General features: G+C 53.1%; 8 protein-coding genes across 8 annotated transcripts; 3 read left to right on the forward strand and 5 right to left on the reverse strand.

Moving 5' to 3' along the window:
• Window positions 1-3868: 3868 nt before the first annotated feature.
• On the reverse strand, window positions 3869-7367 carry A1O7_06481 (uncharacterized protein; the record flags this gene model as incomplete). The annotated part of the gene is made up of 3 exons (XM_007760483.1): window positions 3869-6844; window positions 6904-7035; window positions 7098-7367. 3 exons carry the CDS (start codon window positions 7365-7367, stop codon window positions 3869-3871), a joined length of 3378 nt encoding a protein of 1125 aa, XP_007758673.1.
• Window positions 7368-8258: 891 nt separating this feature from the next.
• Window positions 8259-9105, forward strand: A1O7_06482 (uncharacterized protein; the record flags this gene model as incomplete). Its single annotated transcript, XM_007760484.1, has 3 exons — window positions 8259-8456; window positions 8516-8782; window positions 8845-9105. The coding sequence occupies 3 exons, from the start codon at window positions 8259-8261 to the stop codon at window positions 9103-9105; spliced, it is 726 nt and encodes a 241-aa protein (XP_007758674.1).
• Window positions 9106-12100: 2995 nt separating this feature from the next.
• A1O7_06483 (uncharacterized protein) lies at window positions 12101-13390 on the reverse strand (the record flags this gene model as incomplete). Its single annotated transcript, XM_007760485.1, has 1 exon — window positions 12101-13390. One exon carries the CDS (start codon window positions 13388-13390, stop codon window positions 12101-12103), a length of 1290 nt encoding a protein of 429 aa, XP_007758675.1.
• Window positions 13391-14418: 1028 nt separating this feature from the next.
• On the reverse strand, window positions 14419-16020 carry A1O7_06484 (squalene monooxygenase; the record flags this gene model as incomplete). The annotated part of the gene is made up of 3 exons (XM_007760486.1): window positions 14419-14699; window positions 14752-15388; window positions 15460-16020. The coding sequence occupies 3 exons, from the start codon at window positions 16018-16020 to the stop codon at window positions 14419-14421; spliced, it is 1479 nt and encodes a 492-aa protein (XP_007758676.1).
• A 2699-nt stretch (window positions 16021-18719) lies between these two features.
• On the forward strand, window positions 18720-19145 carry A1O7_06485 (uncharacterized protein; the record flags this gene model as incomplete). Its single annotated transcript, XM_007760487.1, has 1 exon — window positions 18720-19145. The coding sequence occupies one exon, from the start codon at window positions 18720-18722 to the stop codon at window positions 19143-19145; it is 426 nt and encodes a 141-aa protein (XP_007758677.1).
• A 407-nt stretch (window positions 19146-19552) lies between these two features.
• Window positions 19553-22993, reverse strand: A1O7_06486 (uncharacterized protein; the record flags this gene model as incomplete). Its single annotated transcript, XM_007760488.1, has 4 exons — window positions 19553-19821; window positions 19881-22701; window positions 22755-22826; window positions 22865-22993. The coding sequence occupies 4 exons, from the start codon at window positions 22991-22993 to the stop codon at window positions 19553-19555; spliced, it is 3291 nt and encodes a 1096-aa protein (XP_007758678.1).
• Window positions 22994-23020: 27 nt separating this feature from the next.
• On the reverse strand, window positions 23021-23245 carry A1O7_06487 (uncharacterized protein; the record flags this gene model as incomplete). Its single annotated transcript, XM_007760489.1, has 2 exons — window positions 23021-23120; window positions 23160-23245. 2 exons carry the CDS (start codon window positions 23243-23245, stop codon window positions 23021-23023), a joined length of 186 nt encoding a protein of 61 aa, XP_007758679.1.
• Window positions 23246-23755: 510 nt separating this feature from the next.
• Window positions 23756-24856, forward strand: A1O7_06488 (uncharacterized protein; the record flags this gene model as incomplete). The annotated part of the gene is made up of 3 exons (XM_007760490.1): window positions 23756-24316; window positions 24373-24690; window positions 24755-24856. 3 exons carry the CDS (start codon window positions 23756-23758, stop codon window positions 24854-24856), a joined length of 981 nt encoding a protein of 326 aa, XP_007758680.1.
• Window positions 24857-25016: the final 160 nt, after the last annotated feature.

Consider the following 25016-nt stretch of genomic DNA (forward strand, 5'->3'; position numbering starts at 1 on the left):
CTTGATCGCTCTACTCTGTAAGAAGCATGGGGTACGGAGTGCGGAGGGACTTTTGTCCCGTGGGCGAGCAACTAAAACTAACCAAACCAAGCCAGATTGATCACTTTGGGCGCCGACCGACCGCCTGGCGGTACGAGCATGTAATTAAGTCTTCTCGCGCAAGTCACAAATCACACGCTTTGGTATTGTGCGGTGCCTGCTGGTGTGCTCTGTTTGGGGTCGCCCTCTACTCTGGCCCGGAAGGACAGCTGAAAAGCCGAACGCGCCTGCGTCGTCCCCAACGGATGTAGCAGATACTGCCACGGGGCTAGTGTAAAGTGTTTTCCAGAACGGGCATGTTCAAGGCTTGGTACAGAGATACATAGCCTCCCTAGGTAGCTAGGTGGGTAGCATTGCAGTTCATTCACCAGTGACTCGGAGTGGCCTGCAGAAGCGACTTAGGTACGAACAAAGCATACTTAGTATACTTGGTTAGACCTATTACAGTAAGTACCTGTTACCTCACGCAGCCGCAGAGGATACGCCTCGGCTCGCTGCCTTTCAAGAAGGCTTCCAGTTCCGAACCGGCTGTGACGTTGGGTTGGAAAATCTCCGAGAAGTGCTCTCGGTTACATACTCTGACCGTCCAGCACGACCATGACTACGACTGCATACACCCTGGGTCGGCGACATGGAACGGTCGTTTCACCGGAAGTCGAAATGGAAGAGAAAGCCAAGGGAAGGGAAGTGAAGCGGGAGCGACACGTCCCACCCACTCCCTAATATGTTGGCACAGGATGTCAAAAGCTACGAAGGTACTCATAAGTACTTGAGTCAAGCGATAATTAGGTCAAGAGATTGATCGATATGCTTGATAGCACCCGCAATACGAGGTACGGAGTACAAGCACCCGAGTACGTACTGAAGACAGACAGAGTTCGCCCACACTTATCGTTCGTACCTACAGGAGTGTGTAGACCTACGTACTGACCTGTAGCAATAGTATTAACATGGTCGAGGCCGCAGGATCTACCCTCCTACACTTCTCACGCCCGCATAGCACCAGGCTGGAGTTGTTTTCCGATGTTTACATGGTGATCCCTCCACTACTGCTCTCCGCACGTCTTGAGGTGTGGCGTGGCTTCTGCATATACATGTACGTGTCGGCACGGTAGTCACCCTACATGCCTATGTAGCAAACACAGTACGAGGTATCCTGGGTCCGTACTCGTACATAGACCATAGTATGCGTTGTGATTTGCGGACGGAGAATGATCCCGTGCTGAATGGGTTGGGCTTGGCCGCGCTGGCGGCTTGGGCAGGGCAGGAGTGGACGGCATAGGCATAGTCCTGGGCAGAGGTATGGGCATGGGGCATAAGACTAGGAATAGGTACGCAGGCATACCACCCATATACACATCGATCATGTCGGCCATGTACATCCAAGCCGCAGTCGCGCACTCGCGCACTCGCGCACTCGCGGCTCCCGAGGTACCTGAGTCCAGAAGTCTGGATACAACCATAGACACAGTTATGCACGTCGCGTCGAGGCTCGGTATCGTCATGGCCATTGGCATTGCATGCGTGTGCCCATTCCAGTTGTGACGCCCATGCCGGCAGGTAATTTCAGCCAGCCAGCCAGCCAGCCAGGCAAGCAGGAGAGCTTGCTTTCCATTCCATCCCGAGGAGTTCACTCGATTGATATCCATCCATGGTTGCAGGTCGTGCTTGAGTCTCGCAAGGGGGGTTTCGCCAGAAAACACTACGTGCCGGGGCTTCGCCGCTAGGCCTGTGGGAGATATAGCAAGTCCACGCGCCGTCAAGTTTTGCCCATACCGGCATGATGACCTCGTACTGTGTAGCTGGCCTGACGGTGTTAGGGCTTTGCTGGGACGATGCTCATCCGTGTGCTCCGGCTTGCAAACGAGACCCTATGCAGGTATCGCTGCTTGGTCAGGGCTTGCCGTTCGAAAGTCATCTGAGCAATCCGATACAGATGTCTCTGAACCTGTTGAAGTCGCGGAAGGCCGCGACAAGATGAGCGATGGGTAACGGACGAAGAAGCCTGGGCTGGCGTTGTAGTCAGACTGGGCGAATGTACATTGCTTGCTGCATCTAGTTCTGCGTCCACAATTTCACCATGAGGTGCCTGGGGGATGTTGGTCAAGGACAAAGGTCCCAGTCGAAGATGCGCGGACCATTTCCCAAGGAAGAAATGCGGAAGGACGTGAAAAGCCGACTTGCCATCAAGTGATCGTTCATGCTCTTGGAGTCCTTGCACGTAAATACGCGCCATACACACCAGCGTATCGGATCCGATTCAGCGACATCAACGATAGGTAGGTACTTACTGAGTCAAAACCAGCGTTGTGCCCCGTGGTGCTGAGTATTCGGAAGGCACCTCAATAGCATCTAGCAGGGTTTTCGAGGTTTGGCGAAGGTTCGGCTCGGCAACAACCATCGAGAGAGCATGTCCTTGGCATATCCTCCCTAGCGAGTCCTGTATCCATTGCAAAATGACCCTTTCGCACCTTTGTCGACGGCGCCAATGGACTCCACCATATGGGACACTGTCAATTCAGTTCACTCTGAACTGCACGAGGCATGTAACCAGTGCCGCCAGAGTCACCATCCACGAACTCACAGCAAATGACGCCGAGATGCCCCTATGTATCACTGTCCACACGATAGCAAATAGCAGACTCCCGCCACCAAAAAGAGTCGTTGTAAACCAAAAGAATCGCTCCCACAGACGCCCTCCACGAACCAAATACCCCAGTACAACCCATCTTGTGTGGCTGGCGTGGCCGTACCTGTCGGGACTTTCAGCCGCCGTTTTGGGAGACCTACGGCCGACTTCGAATGCAAAACTTGCGTGATCTGAGTGATGGAAGAAATGTGTCATCAGATTTTCTGACACCGAAGGCGTCAAGCCACGGTCGTATATGTACTCAGCTTGACGAGTTAGTGGTGGAAGGTCGGGTATGGGAGGGCGAATATCAGCAAAGTGGTTGATCATGGCGAACTGGATAAATGTCAGCGAAAGATAGAGGAAGGACGGACGGCTCGGGCGTACTCTGATAAATTTGATGGTTTTGGCCCCAAGAAATGGTAGAAACGGGTGCCAACGGCTCTTTGTGTTGCGATATCCCTGTTTCACGACCGGAATCTCGACGCCCGTCCACCTTCTGGCCCACGTGACCTGGCGCCGTTTTTGCTCAGGCTGGCTCGCGTACGGCTCAACGTCGGCTCAGGCTCGGCTGGGCGAGCTCACCTTGCTGACCACATCGGGGAAGTGGCCCAAAAGTCGTCCCTCTTCCAGACTGTCAAGTTTTAACGAGGGCCCCTAAACGAGGCTTCAGGGGGGGTTCCCTAGAAACGCAACACGGCACGTTGCCTCCTCCACCCTACGAGAACGAGCCGGTCTTTATGAGTCTAACTCTGTCTAGCTCTGTTGTCTCCGTAGACGGAGCCAACAGAGTATTCTAGAGCCTTATCACGTGACTTAGTCTAGCGCCGCCCTAAGGCCGTCGCCCCCCTGCGCCCGGCATAGCTTCTTCTTTCTGTCCGTACCCTGGCCGTGTTAGAGGTCAGGTTGTGATACGAGGATTACTTTCCATGTTTACATTTATTATGCTCTACAGTGCTCTTTTTAGAGTCCGGCCTTTAGCACTATCTAGAAGACATCTATAGTACTCCCATGCCGCACCGCCTAGAAAGGTGTCAATCCAGCCATAGACTCACCTCTTCAAAATACTTGGAAAAGAATATTCATTTCGTCGTCATAAGCCTAATGGCAAGTCACATTATTGCTTCTGACATGTGTTGGGCGGGCTCTCTGTTAAGCTTGCGTCCTCCTGGAAAACATAGCTATAGCTGATATTCTTACCTAAGATGCTATGCCGGCAAGCGAGCACAAGGTCTCCAATACCTGAGGAGCCATCTCAGGGAAGTCCGTACTGTCCATCAATCGGGGGCTTCCGTCTTCGAATTTCAGTACGCGGCGTGGGTTAGCGCCACCAACTTCAACCAAGACGCGGCACATTTCCAAGTCACCGTACCTCGCTGCCATCCGGAGCGGATCGTCCCAGCTACTAGGCTCTTCCATAGAGCCTTTCTCCACGTCCGCATGCCCCTCCGTCAACAAGATAACTGCTGCCTCTAGCCGTTGCGGATGGCGATTGAAGACGACTAGGTGCAACGGTTGAGTGCCATCGTCATTGCTTTCGTTCACACCCTCTGGGAAGACTGAAATCAAGAGAGAAATCACCTCTGGGTTGCAGCAGAACGCAGCCCAGTGCAGGACGTTGTATCCTTTTGAGTCGCGATGCCGCAGATGGCCCTCTATGCCTTCTTGGTCAAGCAGGTAACGAAGAACATCGACACTGTCGTACCTGACCGCTTCCCCAACAGACTGGTGATAGTCCGGTGGCCTAACGTCTCTTCGTACTTCTCGCAAGATTTCGTCCCTGAGTGCCGGGTTGCGAGCTGCTGCTTCGAAGAGTCTCTCGACGACTGGAAGGCAGCCACACCTCGCGGCAAGACATAAGAGTTCGTTGCCCTGTTTTTCGTTCACTAGCACATCATCGCAAATGTTAAATACGAGGTCGAAGCAGCTTGCCCATGGCCTTAATTGCTTCTCCGACTGCTGCGCCCAGCGAATCATCATTCGATGAAAGGTTCCGATGTGGCGAATCTGTGGTCCGACTCGTGCATCGTGAAAGAATATTATCAGTCGAGAGAGGTCACCCTCATAAATAATTCGCTGGGTAGCTTCTTCAACAGTGCCACTCAGGAATTCCTTGCCACGGAGACTGATCGCATCGTCTTGCAGGAGTCTTTTCAGCGTCGTTTCGGGCCCGTGCAAGGACACAACGGTGAGAGGATCGTGGAGGTAGTTATCCATAAACTGCGGGGTGATGGTGCAGTCTGGTCGATACTTCTGTCTAATCCAATTCTTTAGTCGCCGTTCTGAGCTGGCGCTGCAGAGCTTGACAATATCCACCATGTCGGGTAGATGATCCGGATCGCTCATCGTGAAGTGGTCGACCCAGAAGCAAGATGCATACACGTAAAATCCACCAAATCCACGTTCTGCGGGATCGTAGTAGTTGTTTTTGGCGTCTTGTTCGTTGTCAAGGCCTTGACCTACCCAAGCAGAGTCTGGGTCCTGGGCAACGTCAAATGAATCATCATACGCCCCGAATCCGGGCAGCGCTTCGAAGGTGATAATTCCTTCTTGTTCTTCCGACAGTAGGTCGATCTGATCAATTTCATCCAAAAGAAGGTATTTGACGCAGGTGCATAAGAGAGCTGCTTCCAGTCTAAGCATTCGCTGTTGAGTGCTTCGCTTGTTGATGTCCGAGTCCTTGGCAGGATTTTGAGATTGACTCCAACCGGATGGCGCAGCCAGCTGAACTAGCTCCGTCAAAGACGCATGCACTAGTCTTACCTGTCTCTTTTGGACCTCCTCAAAGTCGAGCTGGAATAGAAACGGTTGTAGCAGGCTCAAGACTCTCTCGGAATCCACATAGTCCTTGAGCCCTTCCACGGTCGAGACTGTTGTGGACGAATCGCGCAACGCCATAGCCCACGCCAACTCCAGCATGCTGAGGTCTCTCCGAGCGACTGCTAGAACCTCCAGTGCGTTGGTGACGAGCTCCTCGTTGTCAGGGTCACCCCCAGTTTGCTTGTTGAACAACTCGGCATAAAGCTTCCAGAGTTCAGCCGGAGATGGAGTATGTTCAAGGAAATTCCTCATTGGACCCATTGCTTTTATCCTCCGCGTATAGATAAGGTCAATTGTCAATTTGACCCAAATGGCGCTTCCTCGTGCCATCTCAGAAAGCCTCTCGGTCACAAGCAGCTGAACATTGGCAGAAAGTCCGCTTAGACTCTTCTGCACTCTGTGTTTCACGATTTTCGCGTCACGTTGCCGACTCGGAGACCAACGGATCGCGGTCGCTTCGGGCAGAAGATCTTCGATCCCGTTCTGAGGGCGAGATGAGATGAAGACTTTGAATCTCTGCGTCTGCTTTGATAGACTGCCGAGCAGAGCGAGAATCTCGTTCTGTGACCCACTGTCACACTCGTCAAGGGCGTCAATGACGATAAACAGTTCTCTATCGAGAGACTCCACGCAGGCTGATATGAACTTGCCGAGATCTACGGAAGACTGTGCGGGATCTAAGCGCCCAGCTTCCCTCGTTCTCTCATACCACTTATCGAATTCAACCTTGAGGCGTCTTTGCTGATCGAGCAGCTGCAAGATGAGACTTGAAAAGACGTAGAGTGCTGTTCCTCTTTCATTCTTCAAGCAGTAATGGTAGCATATGAAGGGATGAGGGAACTGGTGTTCGCTCTGACGGATCAGTTCCTCAATGACATGTGCTGTGACGACTGTTTTGCCGCAACCCATATAGCCAAACAGGATCAGTTGCTTCGAGGATGGGCTATCGTACCATTCGCGGAACTTGAAATCAGAGATTATCCATTCGCAAGCATCACTGGCACGAAGATCACGAAGGTCGGCGTGGAATTTGCTGCGTTGCTCGTCTTTGTCAACACCTAGTAATTTTTGGACTCGAGGCACGTCAGTTCGATTCCCGAGGCGAGATCTTCCATCCATAGACAACTTACTCTTATTATCCTGGAGCAATTTTTGGATATCTGCTACCAGCAACGATGTCGCCGTTTGAATGGTGTCGCGCAGGAGGCCGGCATGCGTTACAAAGTCCTCGACAATCTTCGGTAGCCGATCCCTGAGCTTCTCACAAATTAGAGCGAGCCTAAACGCATCGCTTGTCAAGATATGATGCGCCGCGACGTAAAAGTTCAAGAGATCCTTGTAGACTGGGACAAGCGCCTGCAAGGTTGATCAGTCCCGAACAAACCAGCTGAGCTGATAGAGAGACATGTACGGACCCTGTGAATTCCGTTCTCCGTGTCTACTTTCTGACCCAAGGTATCACAGTCGTCGATGATCGGGATGCGCTCCAGAACGCTAATGATACCAGACTTGAACGAGTCTTCAGCTCCGCAAATGCCAATAGCAATCTGTCACGGTCAGTCACTTTGAAGCCATGAATTTCCTACGGCATCCTGAAAGATCAACTCACTGCAGTGACACAGCTGACAATCCCAACAGCTGTTGATGCGGCGGGTTGGATACTGGCGAGCGGACTGGCCAAATCCAATGCCAACTTGAAGTTCTTCAGTGGTGTCTGCAATCTTCGCACGCCGCGCCAGAAGATAGAGTCACCGACGGCCTCGTCGCTAGCCCTTTCCAAGTTGCGCAAGAGCGTCTCGATGTTTTCGCCTTTCAATATAACACCCTCTACCTCTTCTCCAAGATCCAGGACGGCTTCATGGTAAGCGGCACTCCACATATCTGTAAATCCAATTTGATCCAAGTTGCGCTTGGCAACACTTCCATCGGGTCGAGCGTTTTCGTCAACTTTTTGGGTTTTTGGTACGACAGGTAGATTTGATTCAGTGACAGCTGACGTGATAACAGTGCGCTCTACGACTGCGGACGTGGTATCCGTGGACGTGGACGACACCACGATAGATGCATGCTTATTCTGCACGAAAGCAGTGACGTTTCTTCCAATGTCAGGTCCAAGCGGGAGGCAAAGGCTGTGGGCAACACTAACTGCTCTGGCGACTTGGACGTAGAATCTTGTTCGCGCTGGGGTCGGTGTCGAGATGGCTCTCTCGACTTGCAATGCCACTTCGACGTCAACTTCTCAACGAAAGAGCTGCTTCTCCCTCTCTGGTCATTTGACGCATCAAGAAACTTGGAAGACATTATAGGCGTGGTAGTGTGAATTCTGGCTTAATGGGTTGAATGAAGACTGCTCGGGTTTCTTTTCGAAGCGTACTGCACGACATCAGAGTCTGTAAGCAAGAAGTTGGGCGAGGTCTGGCTTGCCGATCAGGCTGAAAATTTGGCCCCGCCATACTTGGTTACACAAGCCCTATTTACACCGCCATGCATATGTCCTATTTCTGTCTGCGTGGGCGCTTGGTGCGATGCTGGAGGTGTGACAATTGCGCGCCTCGGCCAATAGCAAGTGGAGGCTGCCACTACTATTCGCCAAGTTTGGTCCAGTTGTGATAACAAAAGAATGACACGTGCCAGTTCGGGGTCGGGCTTCGGATAACGTATGATTGGCTTGGCGAGTTCACCAACTTCAAGTTTGTCTCAATCTGCCGCTGCCTACGCTTCCCCCCTTCCAGCAAACGAAAATTGCGAACCTTGTTATTTCAAGACCACAATGTCGGAGGCCGAGTCCCAGCGGTTAGCTCATTCTGAATACTGGGACGAGCGCTATGCCGAAGTCGGCCCTGATGAACAAGTCCATGAGTGGTTCAGGTCTTTCAACGACCTCGAGTCATTTCTGGGCCGCAATCTGTTCCAAGTCCGAGCACCAGAGACGGCTCCGCAAATCCTTCACCTCGGATCCGGAGACAGCGTACGTAGTGTCTTTCCATGACGAGTGGCAATATGACAAGGGCTAAAATACCCACTCAGACGATACCCGAAGACCTTTGGAAGAAAGGTTATAAGAATCAAGTTTGCGTTGACTTCTCCACGGTCGTCGTGAACAACATGTCCAAACAACACAGCCACTTTGAGGGCATTACCTGGATGCACGCCGATGTGCGTCAGCTGGATCAGATCCCCTCCGAATCCGTGGATGTTGCCTTTGACAAAGGGACGTTAGATGCCATGATACATGGGAGCCCTTGGGACCCCCCCGACGAGGTTCGGGACAACACTGGTCGTTATATCCGGGAGGTACGTTCGATGCTTCGCTACAAATTGCACTACCATGCGAGTTAACTTCTTCTGCCTGCTAGGTCTTTCGTGTCCTCAAGCCCGACTCTACTTTTCTTTATGTGACATACCGCCAGCCTCACTTCATAACGCCTCTCCTCAACTGTGAAGGAGTCGATTGGGTCATCGCGGTGAACGTACTCGGTGGTTCGGACAGCTCCTTTGACTATCACGGGTTTGTTCTGAAAAAGGCACCGCTGTCGACGCCCGGGTCGGCGACTACCGGGACAGACGCCAAAATAACAGCGCAAGCGCCAGCATGCCCGAGTAATGAAGCACTTTGACTCGATGTCCTCGTGGCGATGCGGAACTACAGGGGGGAGTAGGATAATGGTGAAGCTTAATCTAGACTAACTAATTTAGAGGAAGGGAACTTTTGTGACTATTACGTTAACTTGAATCGGGTGCTAAGTTATAGGTACTATAGGCTATGGTAGAGGCGATAAATTAGTAACTATAGGCGGGTGCCGGGAACGGGGTCCCCTAGCCCAGATTGTGGGCACGATTTATCCGTTGCTTAGGCCGACTACCACCATACTTGGTCACGTGCAGGAGTATCTCCGTTTAAAGCAGCGAGGCTCAGGACCACGCTCAGGTCCAGAGATGGAATGGAATATCCTCGTGTCGAGATTCCGACCTCGAAATCCCTGTTTCAGGTTTCGAAACATGACCCTGTCGTTGTAGACATCCGCAAAGTCGAGTTGACTGAGACTGGTGGGCAACTTGTGTGGCTTCGAGCATACCAGTAACCATTTGGGTCCCGTTGGGATAGCGGCTGGTGTTTGGGGTTGTTGGTTCGACTGAGCACTGGTATTCTGTGGGCTCGGCGATGGTATCATCTGCTGTGGTTTATGCGCGCTAGGAGGTGCTGGCGGCTGCACGTTCGTGGCTGGCGACACACTGGCAGAATTTTGCGATGCTGGCTGAACTTGGCCGCCAGACGCATCACCAGAAGAAAGGGAGCTTGTCAGGTTCGCAAACAAGCTCGTATCATGTTCTGTCTCAGTGTCGTGCAAAGCATTCGCATAAGCAAGAAGCCTGAGCCTGGTTTCGAATCTTTTGGCTGCTCCAGGAACAAGTTCCACATAGTCGTCTTCGAAATAGCGTCCACATTTCTGGGCTATGGTTAGTGGCTTCATTGAGGGTAGGGTCTTGGGCTTTGACTCACGCAGACCCAAGACACTCGCGTCATCCCGGTAGACACTGGTTCTCGAAGGATTCTTAGTCCGGCACCAGCAAGCCTATGCCACACGAAGAATAGATCCAGATACACCAGAACCGCGTAGATCCAGAGGAGCACGAGAAGGGAGACAAGCAAATATGGCAACCATTTATAACAAGCAGCTGTAGGAACCCGTTCTGCTTCCGCATCAGGCCAGCATACACCAACCACAAGAGGCGGCACCACCATTATCGTCGCAGAAAAATCTTTTCTTTTCTGAGGCGAGACGGTGGTGCGAAACTGTTCAACTGTCCTCACAAGGCTTGCGAACGCTGCTGCTCTTGCCTCGTCGCCTTGATCCCCCTTAGGACACCTGCGTTATGGTTTAACAGATGTGCCGCCCCAGCCAAACTCCCCACCTGACAATGTCTTCAACCCGGATCGGCCAGTAAATGACCTTAACGCCAGAAGTTGGGCGATAAAACCCAGTTCCGCTTCATTGAATACTTAGTAAGTAAAAAAACGACTCGGCCGCTCGACCTTCTCCGTTCCTGGCATTGGCGCTGGGCGGTGCTTATCGCTTTTCACAAGCCATCGAAATTGCCTTTGGAGAAAAGACTGGTTCACAGGACGAGGAGCCATTTCCGCCAATGTCATACTTCGCGTGCGCCTCGACTCTGCAAGGCGCTGCCTGGAAAAGTGTCTCTGCTGCCGTTTCTTTGTGCACTAGCTGGCACTCTGAAAGCTTAGAACCTTCGGGGCACTGCGCTGAAGCAACACCTTCTGGTTGTGTCCAGTTAAGTTCATGTTCTAGTGATGAAGCGGATAACGACTCTTGCGAGCTCCAAGTTGTGGGAAGAGGGTTTGCGGAGGAGAAAAACAAGAATTTAGTCGTCGACGATTTGGTCGTAGTTCAGTTTTCGGCTTACATAAAGAGCATGGTCTGACCGTGATTTAGCCGACTCTTCAATGCGCTACTTGTGCTTGAGGGGAACCCTGTTCCAGAATGACTGCTGAGAACCGGGCGTCAAAGCGCTTATGCTGAGCTTGTGAAAAGCCGTGCTGATATTTCGCGTTCTTCGTCTATGCGTCGCCCGCATAACAGCCGAACTCAGGGCGGTAGCATTACCTTTCGCATCAACAGCAAAACACGAACATCTTCAGACCCACTCCAAGTGTTCATTCCAGCGACCATCCAATCCATATTCGTGGTAAGATCCAGTAAATGGCCCAATCGCAGACGACTTCAGCCGCTGACTCTTGACCAAATGTAGCACTCGTGTCATCAATCACTCGAGGGAACGAGTAACCTAAATATTCTTCATTTCAACCGACCTCCTCTCCTGCTGCGCACTCCTACTGTCGACAAGTCTGCCATCTCCCACCTTCTCCGTCCATCACTTCTGCCTTCTACCGTCCAATCTAGCAGCACCAGCCTCAATTGCTTTCCTGGCTGCGGTGCTCATGGCCTCTGTACCCATATGAAGGGGACTCTTCAAGCTGCAGCTAAACACAACGCTTACCTCAAAGCACCAATACCCATTCCAACGTACTATTTGGCTTAGGCCTCCGGGCTTGTAACTCTCCCTATGTCCACGTCCTGCTGTACATGGTATTTGTCCCTGGTGTAACGTGTCGTAGACACAATAGCGATTCGGGCGCTGGATTGCGCGTTTCAACAACAGCGTGGCCGGATACTGTGGCTTTGTTTTCCCCGCGCTCCTCGTTATTGTCACTGTCGTGGGGGAGTTCTAGTTGGACTATCCAGAGTGGTCAACATGTGGAGTCAGCTCCTGGAACGATGATTTCCACCCACGCCCGCTTCCGTGGGCTTTCTTGCTTGTGGTCTGGACCTTGAACTCGAGCTCATTCCACACCTGGCCAAGTTCGAAAGCTTGGTCTTGTCACCAACTGAAGATTGGAGATTCTATGCTATGGAAGAGGCGTGCTGACTGAGCTTACCCAAACGGCCAGAAGACAAAGACATGCTCGATCTCCGGGTGTATGGGCCACGAACAGACAACGGAGGTTTACACAAGGGTTCTAAAACAGGAGAAAGAAGGATTACTTAGGATTACTGCTATCTGCTTCACATTCCAACCCGTCCAAACGAAGGTTCATACATGGGGCCAAATAGCCGTCCAGTCAACACAGGTGTAACTCGAAGCCGGCAAGGAACGCAAGCTATAAAAGACTTCGAAGATGATGAACATCCTCGCCAAAATGTACAGCGAGGCAGCAATGTGTACAGGCAGATCGAACAGCCATCTTCGAGCGATTGTCGACCTGTGGTTCTGAGTCTGTCGGATCCAGATCCAGAGAAGGTTGATACGAAAATCGAAATTCGGCCTTGTCGAGATGACTGGTATGACCCCTCCCAAGCACATCACACCAAGCATTACCAGGCTACAGACTCGCCACAGAATCCTCTCAAAGGTGGTGGCGAAAGGGAAATGCCAGCCCAATACGTGTACGCCCGCGTGCACCATTGACAGCGACCACATACACAGTGCGAGGGTTGGCTTGGGTGGTGGTTGAGCGTAATCATCAGGCTCGCGCGGAAGGGGACGATGGTCCAAGCCCCCAAATGCAAGAAGACTAGGTCGTCTCTCCCACTGTTCCCAGAGTGGCCTTTCGACGAAGTCCATTGGGGTGTCGATATATGGATCTTTGGCGGCATCTCCCGCAGCGAGAAGGACGTCGGCTATGGCGTGATCCATGTGGATGGTGGTGGGCAACTGGACGTTCTGAGGTTTGTTGAGCCAGAAATATGCTGTACATGCTGTACACACGACGAAAGCCAGGGTGAAAATCTCCAGCGGCGAGACTGCAAGCCCTTTGACAACACGAGCTAGGCACTGCAGGAGCAACCAAGCCGTTTGAGTCAGAGCCACCCCTTTCGCAAACTTGTCCGCTTTGCTCCGATCCCAGATCTCTTCCTTGGTTATCTTCGGTGGTTTGATCCAGCCATTGACACGCAAGTAGTGGATCGACGCTGCTCTGACAGGGAACTCTGGTTGATCAGTCGATTCCAGCATAAAGCCGCCACTGTTCGCGAAAAAGGCGTGTACTGCAGACCAGTCTTTGTCACCCATCTCGTGCATTTCTCGAACGGATTGCAGAGAACCGTTCCACTGCATCGATGCAAAGAGTGAAAGTATTTCAGGCGCACAGATTGCCAGTGTTGACCATCGTACTTTGCGGAAAACTTGCGTCCAGTAGCCGTCTTTCCTGGCAGGGACATTGAGGTTGATGACCGTCCAGATGCAAACAAAAAGGACTAGAAGACAGCTCCAGATGATGTCTATAGTGCCGCGTTGGTTTGGCTGGTGGACCCAGCCCTTGCGAAACTCGACCTCACTGATCGTCTTGTTGAGTGAAGAAGGGTTTGTTACTGCTTGGTCCATTGCAGTATTGTTGCACCATGGAATAAAGTTCGACTTGACAAGGCTGGCACTGAGTCTTCACGCAGTGAAATGTTTCACAACCTCCCCGGGGGTTGTCTCCCTTAAGTGCCTGTCCATGATACGACCACAATCATCTGCTGAGGTCTCCATTACCCAGCATGTTCACGGGTATGGACGTTTGGACAGACAAGTAACACAAGCCCAAGCCACCCCCACGGCCATCGTTCGGCAACATCTCTGGCGTCTGGATGAAGAGAAGGCAACTCGACCAACGAACAAGGCTTCCTGAGAATCACCTCAGCAGACGGGCCCTTTCATCTTCGTCCTCACGATCACGGCTCGTGCTGAGAACACAGACCTCAAATGGACTTTGTGGCTTGCATCCGAAAATTGCAGCTAACGCGGGGCGCAGAAACGCACGCCTTGAGGACAAGAGCGAGCATACGTGGCAAGTACACAAGTTGGTGTACGGCCAATGCACGCCCTCGGTCTGCATGCACATTACGCGAGCATATTCACAGGGCAAAAGGATCGGCACTGTGAACTACAGCCGTTAAGCGGAAAGGGGGCCACTGACAGAACGATCTTCCCTGGCTGAGAAACGGCAGCTCTCGTTGCGGTCGCCTTGCGCACAGCAATGCCACCTTGCAAAAATGGATCTTATGCTTGATCCAATGGGTCAGCATGAATACGCGGTGCCATGCCTCAATCTTGAAGCAACAAGGCAACACACTCATGTGCCGTCAGTCCCTGATAGGGATAAATCCATCGACACGATTCTCACAACACAAGTCGTTACAGACATGACAAAGCCGTATTTTTCTGGGCACAGCGCCTTCACTGATGGCTGCACAGGGACCCAGTTCTGTAAACGTTCGTGTTGCGAGTGTAGAGGTCATTTGGAGCGTTCAAGCGCCACCACAAGCTACTCCCTAGAACCCCAAAACCCGCCCCAGTGCAGTAGAAGTCCAAATCATTGGAGGATCCCCTACAGCCTTACTATTCCGGATGCCAGAGTTGAGCAACGATCAGCTCCGAAGTTCCGAAAACAAAAAGGGGAATATGACTTGGCAAGCCTTGCCAAATACCACAAAGCTCTGCAGCGCTCTCAGAGGCATCATCCACGGCTTACTGTCACGCACCAGGAGCCACATGCTCAGGAGTGCAACTAAGAAGAAATGATATATCAGCACAGTCGGCCTGCGAATGATGCCGGCCAGTAAGCCAACTGGGCCATTGATGCAGTTGCCGCCGAATTGGAAGTAAGCAAAGCAGCCACGCTGCAGTGCTTTCAGATATTGGTCTATTTCTTTCGTCAGCAAGAGTTGTGAGTGTGAAAGCAGCGAAAGGGAAAGTCTCACCATCAGCAGCAAATAGAGAGTACAGGGCCTGCGCCAGGATGTTGATGACCGAGTCTAGGTTTTTCCTTTGCCAGTGAAACTTCGCCATCTGAGCCAGCACAGCTTCCGTGTCGGACAGGTCCGGCACCGTCTGAGGACTCAGCAACTCACCGATGAGCACGGCGTCATTTATTGCAACTGTCATGCCTCCACCTGTCAAAGGATGTCGCATGTTGAGCGCATCTCCAAGCATGATCGTCCCGGGAGTTTTGTTCGTGGTCGGTGGAAGCCACTGGTTCGGCATTGACTTCAAGCCGCCGTCCTCGAACGCCCTCTCGAACATTGGCTTGATAGATTCGGGTATGCTTGAGAGAACATGACGTCGTATGTGAGCTTTCGTGCCCCCGCTCTCTCCCAATGAAGGTTTCACATCGTTGGGGACGTCCACAAGAATGCGTGTCTCATTCGGTGAGATCTGGTATAATAAGATCGGCGCACCGTTGCCGACAACGACATGGCCGTGCTCAGGTTGGGGTAGAGGGACGTCTTTCATCACGATCCCCCAAAACCTTGACTTGGCCACGGGATCCTGTTTGGCATAGCCCTTGCGGAATTTGGAAGCGTATCCGTCGGCGACGATGGTGAGAGGTGCGAAGTACTTGTAAGCATTCACGAGTCAGCTAGAGATTCCTAGTACAACGGAAGACGATGAAGAGGAAGAAGACATACGCTGTGGTCCTTCTCAGCAGTCGAAGTTTTGACGCCTATGACCCTTCCTCTGTCACGCGTGTGTCGGCTGTGCACGAGCTCCTTCGCAGTCGCTTCTATGAGTGTCACCCCGGGCGTCCGCCTTGCCGAGTCTCGAAGTTTCTGTATGAATCTGCCGTGATGGAAACTTCGCCCTTGCGGCCTCGGTTTGGACTTGGGTTCGATCGCGTCCTCTTCAGGCTGCCCGGTCGCAATGTCCGGATACTCATAAGGGATATGTACACGTTCCCCATGATAGATCACCTCGTACCCTCTGACCGGCACGGCCTCGATGCCTTCCAGGCAATCGGCCATTCCAAGCTTTTCCAGCGCCATGACCCCTCCTGGTTGGAGGAGCTCACCAACAATCCGATCCGGCTCCTTCAGGCTTCGCTCGACGACTGTGACTTTCCGCCCTTGCCTCCCCAGTGCGACGGCGACAGTGCAGCCCAGTACGCCGGCTCCGATCACAATGACATCCGAAGTAGTATGGTCCTCGGGATCTGAGCCATCAGAGTACCAGTCTTGTGCGTCGGACGCCATCTCTGCTGAGTTGGGCAATCAGTGACCCAGCGCTTCAGAAGACTCAAGGGTGAAAATCAAAGGCGACTTCGGTATGTACTCAGATCACCGTAGCCTTGGATCGCGTGCACTCCAAAAGAGGGGAGAACTGTGAGGTTTTCTTTCGTGCCGCTCAACCAAACACCGCAGTCAAGAGTAAGTCATGATGATTACGGAACGGCGAAACCCAATCAAAACGATTTCGACGTGATTCCTGTAGTCTGATATCATGTCGAGGGGAATTCCAAACACGATCTGCAAGATGCCTTCCCACTAGCGTGGATTTTTGACAGTTGCCACCGACGCCCGATTACTTTGGTGCTCAGATGGACACGCAGCGCACATGTCGGGCAACATTTTTTCCAGCCGCCTCGCAGGCTGCGCCCGAAGACATAGTGACCATGGCCAACGTGGGGGTTCAACAAGGGGGTCCCCTCAAGGCGCCCGGAAATAATTCGTGAGCATCTCAACCCTCGCTTCAGGCGAGAGTGTCAACTGCTCCAGATTTGCAACCGTGCATGTCTGAAGGGTAACGTATCAAGCACTGTCACTATAGACTACTCGTTGCGGGGATGGTGGATAAAGTACACGGTATTAGCTAGATGGGGGTAAGGCTAGAGCCAAAGCTTGATATGGGTGGCAGACTTCTAGAACATGCCCAAATGGTGAAGCCGGGCAAAGCTCGCCGGTGACCGTCAGGGAAGGAGACTGGGCGTAATGGGGCTGTATGCCATGTACGAGAGAGAGCCCCAGGACTAAGGCCTAAATGGCGGGATGAGTGCTCAGGCGCGAAAGGCCTGTCACCGGTTTCGCAAGTGGCGCTACCAGTCCAGCCTCACCCCTACTTCTCTCGACCGCAAACTTTATCGGCCTGGTCTAGCACGATACGCACTAGTCTCTCGAAGATCGAGGATTTTTGTGCCAGTATCCTGATTTGCAACGGTACCGCATGTGAGTAGGGCAATGAACAATGATGCAAAGCCATCTTCTCAAGGCAGCGATCCCGCACAAGGCGCGCCTTGGATTCCACCTATCGATTCGGCACGACGAGCTTGCCGAATCTTGTGATGCTGTTGGTTGGGGTACGGAGTAGGGCGCCATCATAAGGGCATGCACTCGTTCCTTGCCACTCGGGTGGATGCGTCCAAGCTGCGAGGTGGCGGAGGCTTAGTTAGATGTTTGCTTTTGTGTAAGGTGGGCGAAGTGCCAAAGAAACGAGGCGTACGAATTAGCATTAATGGAGAAGGATGGAACTTTTGTCAGGACGTCCGCACGGCGTGAGTACATATCCAATGACAGCAGGGGACCCAGAAACAGGACTGAGCACCGGGGATGAGAAGGATAAGGAAGGTTGAGCAGGCGCCTGAGCAGATTAAGCAGATCACGCTAAAGGCTGAGCCGAAGTTGAGCCAGGTCACCTGATTCCTGAGAAGAGCGGCGAGCGGGGCACGTTCCAAAAAGGGTGGCAAGACCATGTGCTCTTTCGTCGCTGAATACCGAAATCACCTCCATGAATTGTTTGTCGAAGGCCCTCATTCTATTTCTCGTGCGCCATCCCGCAATTTGTGCTCGCTTTCAGTATGCTTTATCGGTCCGCAATCGTTCGATGTAGCTTGCAAGCTGGCTCAATGCATGTTCCAAGAGCGATAGCTCATTCATAATGACCTCGGCGGCGCGGCCCTGAAGCGGGGAGCTCATCCATGAGACCACTGCGTTGACCCACGAGCATTGTGCTTAGCCGCTGTAGCTTCGTAACGACGTCGGTTAGGTCTGGACCCAGTGACTCGGCGGCGATTGATGTCTTCAACGCCTCAATCGAAACCCTCAGGATTGCACTGGCCGGGACAACAGCAGCGAGCACAGAGGCCATCATGAGGCAGTCTATGTGCGAAAATCTCAAATGGTCGACTTCATGATCTCGCGACGAAGGCACCATGAAGGAATGAGGCTGAAGAGTAGATTTTGATGAAATCGAACACACTAGCCGCTTGGGCAGGTTTCATGGCTAGGCAACCTGCAAGGCGGACCCTGTGATCGTGGCCACCCCTCATGCAACGTGCCAAATGTCCAACGAGGTCGTGACAGTCTCAGCTCGGCCTGAAGCACTTGAAGGACCGAATCCCGATCATCGCCAGTAGCTCGCGGAGAATAAGAGTACCCCTCGAATATGGTTGGTATGAGTCCCCTTCCTACATAACGACTAAAATAATCCTTAACCGGTGGATCTAGTGCGAGCAAAGTCTTTTATGAAAGTCTGGCGACATGATTAGCACGGCGACCTTGACCGCCGTTGATGCTGAGGACGAGGGTCAAACCCCGCAGCCCCGAGGGATTTCTCATAGGTTGGACCATAACTGCAGATGTAAAAGGCATCTGGGTATACAGCGCATGACTTAACGTCCACTCCCCCGAAAACGTTCAGCTTAGTGAGTGCGAAGGGAAGGCGAGGGGAGGTGGTTATAACTGTCATGGTCCGGCTAAGTCGCAGGTGAGCTCCAAGTAGGGTTTAACTCTTTTCCGCCAAGACAGCTAGTCGGTACTTCGTTCTTCAAGAATTCGGCTGCCTCGCCGTAGTGAGGGTAAGACCATGTGTAAGCATACAGAGTATACAGAACTCTATTTCTACGTAGGTGTATATCTGTGGTGAAACCTCCAAAGGGCACCAGACGACAAGTCCCACCATGCCTCCCCCGCCACTGTCCCCTGGCCCCCAGTGGAGCGAGCCTCCCCAGTCCCTCTTCCCCAGCACTCACGAGTACTCAAACGCCACGACCACGCTCTACATCACAGCCCTCACAAACCACCCATCCCCACCCTACAACGCCCGCCTGGAATGCTGGTCCCTCGCCACCCCATTCACGACATACCCGACCGTCGGCAGGGCTCTGTCCCTAGGCAACGTCGACAACGCGACATATGTGGTCCTCCCGCCCCGAAGCGCCGAGGGCTGGCACCGGCCTCCGCACCTGATGTTCTTTGTGCTATTGTCGGGGATGGCTCAGGTGTTTGCGCCGAGGACGAACGCGAACAGCGTGATGCCGCCTCGTAGCGAAGACATGGTGCGATCCCCGCGCCAGACCCAGCACCCTCGCGTCAGTGGGATGTGATCACCATAGCCCCGGGGTCTGCGCACCAGGTTCTCATCGCGAGCGACACGGATACTCGGGCGCCGGGGCACTTGACGTATTATCCCGGCGATGGGGAGACGGTGGCGTTGCAGATTCCCCTCACTGGGGGCGTGGTGCCGGAGCATAGCGTTGTGCATGGAGGTGGTTGTACGGGTGATGAGGGTAGAAGCTAAGTCTGCCACGGAGCTGGGTGTGCTTTCCTTTCCATGTCCAATCTCTGAAGGTCGCACTCCGATCATCAGAAGCATGGGGCGCCGTGAGAGGAGGCAGAAGCAGCCAGGGATAGGACAGTGAGCCAAGATTCTGCTATTTGGCAGCGCGACGGCTGCAGTCTACCACTCTATGCTTGAGTATACTCACAATCACTCTTTCAGTTGTCGATCTGTCTACAGGACCGAGTACCTGCCGCTTGGCCTTTCAACCGCCTCCGATGCACTCATCGTGCCTTCCTTCAACAAGCGCATCAGTTCCCTCATCGCATCATGGACGACAACCTCCGTATCTCCCTCAACCAGAATATACAACTTCGGATTCTCGTTCGGACCAGGCTCCTTGCCCGCAGGATAGAAGGAGCCTTTCGTCGTGATCGATGTACCGGTGGACTCGAGGATTTTAGCCACGTTCGTCCGATTGGTAACAGCCCAACGTGCTTTTTCTGCGAGACGAGGGTTAGCACTCTCCTGACAAAGATCTTACAGTGAGAGAATAACTTACGAGGAAAGTCGTTGATCTCCAAGGTGGCATGGAATGCGCCGGCGTCAGGACCCTTGTTGTCAATAGGCACGCCAGACCGCATGACTCCCGCCTTGGACAGTTTCTGGTTGATCGCGTTGACCGCTGCGGCGACCTTGTCCAGCCGGTTCTGCGGATCCGTGCTTGCTTTGCCACCGGCAGCCGGCTCGGGTCGCTCGGTCTTGTGGACGACGATTTTACCGTCAAGATCGATGCCTTTAGGTACACCAGGTGTGCTGGAAGGTGCATCATGCGCTTTGACACCTGAAGCGGCTTTGGCGAATATGTCGTCGCCAACCTTGATGTCCTTGGTCTCCTCCTTCTCCTCCTGCTCCTCCCCTTCCTCGCCGGTCTTGAATGTCTTGCGTTCACGAGCCTTGGCAGCATCACGTTCCTGGTCAAGTCGTTCAAGACCTTTGCCACCAAACCCAGAGGCACCGGCCTTCTCCTTGCCGGCTTTGACCTTCTCCATGAAGCCGTCGACGAGTTTCTGAACAGGCTCAGGCACAGGCTGCCCGCTCTGCCTAAGCGCCTTGGCAATGTCAACGGCATATCTGTCTTGCTCCTCGGTGAGAAAAGTGACGGCAGTCCCAGTATTTCCAGCCCTGCCAGTCCGTCCAGCACGATGCACATAGTCTTCCAAGTGGTTCGGTGCATCATAGTTGACCACAAGCTTGAGCTGCTTCACATCGAGACCCCGAGCGGCGACAGAGGTCGCGATGAGGATCGGCACAACGCCGGCCTTGAAGTCGTCGATTGTGGAATCTCTGTCGATCTGGTCTTTTCCTCCGTGAATGGACATACAAGGATATCCCTTTTTCATCAGATCTCGAAGAAGACCGTCGGCGGACTCTTGCCGATCGACAAAGACAAGGACTCGATCATCCTCGTTTTTGTCATCTTCATAGAGCTTGCCGAGAAGCTCGAGCAGGCGAACAAACTTGGTGTTCTCCTCACGAACCTCCACAACCTGAGTGATTTCTGGCGCAACGACACTGCGGCCACCAACCACGATTTCCACGGGTTTACTCAATGTCTTTCTCGCCAGGGCTTCCATTTGGCGAGGGAAGGTTGCTGAGAACAGGACAGTCTGACGATCCGGACGGATGTTGGAGAGAATTTTCATCACTTGAGGCTCAAAACCCATGTCAAACATCCTGTCAGCTTCATCCAAGACCACATATGTGACACGCTTCAGGTTTGTTACACGGCCACTGTTGGCCGCGAGCAGGTCAATCATTCGGCCGGGAGTACAGACGACGATCTCTGCTCCACGCTTTAAATCAGCAATCTGATCCTTGATCGGCGCACCACCGTACGCGCACACTGCTCTCAGACCGAGAGCCTTGATGAACGGTTTACACTCTTTGTGGATTTGCGTGGCAAGCTCGCGAGTTGGACTCAGAACCAATCCGATTGGCCCATCGAGGGCTTCAAGCGGGCGCTGATCCTTGATATGCCTGAACATGGGAAGGAGGAAGGCAATGGTCTTGCCCGAGCCAGTCTTTGCGACGCCGATGACATCGCGACCAGACATGATTGCTGGGATAGCTTGAGCTTGAATGCTGGTTGGTGCTTCGTAGCCAAGTTTCTGGATAACCTCAAGGACCTGGACACCCAGGCCGCACTGAGCCCATTTCTGGACGGGTTTCGGAACATCGACACCGCGAACCTTGATGTTGTCCAGCTCCATTCGTAACGTGGCCACGTCTTCCTCTGTCCAGTCTGCCATCTCCACCGGCTCGGAGTAGAAGTTGCGTCTGAATGGTCGATACTGGACCTTTTCGTGATTGACCATGGGTATATCTTTTTTCTTCTTCTTCGCATTGGCACTAGCAAGAGAAAGAATATTGTCGGGATTCTCGTCATCAACCGCAGTCATGTCCACACCATCATCTCCGAACAATGCCTCGGGCTCCTGCTGACGCATCTTGGACTTTGACTTCTGGTTGAAGGATTTCTTGGCTTCAACCGGTTGTAGACCTTGCATGAAAGCCTCCAAAGGATCAACCTCTTCCTCTTCCGCATCTTCATTGACTGCGACGGCCGTAGGTGCATCGGACATGGCGGTATCTTCACCCCTTTCTGCCTTGCTCCGTTGCTCTGCCGCGGCGCGTGCGGCAGCCATCGCCTCGACATCTTCGTCGCCGTCTTCGCCTTGCATGTCGACGTCATTATCTCCCTCATCGTCGACTTCGTCCATCTCCCCGTTATCGACTGCGTCGCCTTCTTCCAGCGCCAGATTTGGGAGTCTTTCAAGTTTTTTCTTGGTGTCTTCGTCATCTGCAAAGTCGAGGCCCTTCTTAGGTGCATCGCTGTCCACGGCGGCCTTACTGCCGAGCCCGAACCTGCCGAGATTGCCTTTGGCTTTGAGCGCCTTTGTAGTGGACAAGCTATCTGAAGGTGACTTGGGAGCATTTTGCGAGGCCTTGAAAGCACCATTAGTTAAGGCGGGTGCAGCAATATCACCTCCGAGCACTTTATTGGTTGTCGTGGCATGGTGGGCCTTCTTCGCGATGGCTTTGGGATCGAACTTGCCAGCATATGGTGTGGGAGCCGGCAATGTGGACTCGGGAGCTGCAGCAGCAGACACAGGCGATTGCGGGGAGGTGGCTATTGGCAAGATGCCTGCTTTTCTGTCAATCTCTTGCAATATACTTCTTGCCCCACCAGCAGCTTCAAGTTCCCTCTGCTTCTTAGCTTGTTCCTCTGCTTGTTTCTTTTTCCACGCTTCTAGCTTGGCTAGACGGGCCGCTTTCTGTTCTTCGGCCGTTTGGGCGATGGGAGTGGATGGTTTGGACACCTGCCACACGTTGATGAGTTCTGCAAGATCAGATTGGCATGGCGAAAACTTACCTCTCTGGACCCATTGCCGGCATCTCTCCTTGACGTGCCATCACGATCATCGTCCCGTTTGCGTTTTCTGGACTCGGTGGAATCATTTCTTAGCCGTCCGTCTCTCGGACGAGAATCGTCCCGTCTTGAACGACCGTCTCGATCCCGACTTCGGCGGCGATGATCCCTGTCTCGCGAGCGTCGACGGTCTCTTGACCTGTCTCTCTCCCTATCTCTTCTGGAAGAAGCATAATAGTCATCGTCTTTACGGCTGTCGTTCCGGCGGTCTACGGATCGATCTCGGCGGCGGTAGGAATCGCGATCTCGGTCGCGGTCTCTTTCTCTGTCGCGATCACGGTGCCGCCGCTGCTCGGAGAATTGGTAAGCCTGTGTGGTTAAGAAGGTAGCCAAAGAAGGATAACATACCTCCGGACTACGCGACCTAGAGTGTCTCTTCCGTTGAGTACGGTCGCGATCGCGATCTCTGTCACCTTCCCGCCGACTTCTCTCATATCGATCCCTGGTTCTTGAGGAATAGGAACTGCCTGCAGGTGATGGTGAGCGAGTGTCCCCGTGCCTAGCCATTCTGTGGCCGCAGATAAGTGAGCTTTACTGCTTGTACCGCAACTAGGACCCGGCGAGCGCGATAGGTGACTCAATGGTTTAGCGAGGGTTAAGGTGATACGAAGTGTGTCCTATACAATGCTGCTGTGGGTAAATGGTAAAGTCTCAAAAGGACAAGGCTGCTGTGCAAAACTGGAAGTCAGTCAACGTCTAACTGTTCCCCACTTCTTGACACATTACATAAGCCCGCCACGGCAGCCACTTCAGCCACAGCGAGCTCTAATAGGGCAGGCACGCGTCTCGAACGGGGGAGTGACTCCCCAGCCACCCACAAGTTGGACCATGAATCAGGTCCTCGTCGCATTGATATCATCCATCCTCTCAGTGCGCACCTCCTTGCATTGAGAGGTCCTACCTTCGGCTCTCCGCTCATCTTCCAGGGCGCCATGACGGTCGCAATGCCCTTTTCGCGGTCTCTAGCCAAACAGCTGCTGGCCAGGTCTGCGCGATCGCTCACACGACCTGTTTCATCCAACCCGCTCCTACGCGTCGACGGCAATTATGCCACTGGCAACGATGACTCAAACCATGCTTATAAACCCTCAAATCTAGAATCAGTGTGGAAGCTAGCTAGAACGTACGCGACAGCTGCAGCCAAACCCGCAGGCCGACCGAAACAGCATACCGGTCGCACGCCCGCAAAACGCACGCCCAAGGCGACTAAGGAGGCTACCTCGGCGAAGAAGCCGGCTGCAAAGAAACCCAAGAAGAAAGCAGCCTCGAAGACCAAGACTGGAGCAGCAAAGAAGAAGCCCACTAAATCAGCTCTACTCAAGAAAGCTCGCACAGACCAGGCAGACCTGAAAGCAGCTGCGCTGTTGGAGGAGCCGAAGCAACTCCCTTCAAATCCCTACCAGATCATCCTGGTGCAGGAAACCAAGGGTAATAAGGGAAATGTGACAACCAGCGCCGCAGCAGCGTCGAACAAGTACAAAAATTTAGCACTGGAAGAGCGAGAGGTAAGGCCTCGCCTGCCACTCTCCACCGTTTCAAGCGCTGACAATCTACTTTCTAGCGGTACAACCATGAAGCGAACCAGAACAAATCCAAGAACGAGGAGGCCTACAAGCGATGGGTGCAGTCCCACTCTGCACTGGAAATCAGAAACGCAAACAATGCCCGGCGCCTGTTGAACAGGAAAGCAAAGGCTGCAGGAAAGAAGAAGCACATCAAGCCCATCCATGATGACCGCGCTGTCCACCAGCCTCGAAACGCGTACTCATATTTCTTCAAAGAGAGGAATGACTCGGGTGACTTGAATGGCATGTCCGTTGCCGAGCGCGGCAAGCTGGTGGGCCAAGAATGGAAGAATCTCTCCGCTGCTGAGAAGAAGGTACGTCTGTCCCGAGTTGTGTCGCGTGTAGCAACAGATAAGGCAAGGCTAATTGATTGAACAGCCGTACGAGGATCAAGCTGCTGCGGACAAGACCCGCTACCTTGAAGAGTACAAAACCGTCTACGGCGACGATCCTCCATCAGTCAAAAGGCAGACAAAGTAAAATTGGCCGACTCACGCCGCCAATATGCGAGTCACACGCCTCGGCCAAAAGAAAGAAGGGATGTGACGCGACTACGGCTGAGGGAAAGCCACTGCCGTCGCCTCGCCCATCAAGCACCCTTTATGCTTCTCCCAGCGGAAATGTATGACTTTTGATGTAC

Source organism: Cladophialophora yegresii (assembly GCF_000585515.1).
Source record: "Cladophialophora yegresii CBS 114405 chromosome Unknown aczIN-supercont1.4, whole genome shotgun sequence".
In the NCBI taxonomy this organism is placed as follows: Eukaryota; Fungi; Ascomycota; class Eurotiomycetes; order Chaetothyriales; family Herpotrichiellaceae; genus Cladophialophora; species Cladophialophora yegresii.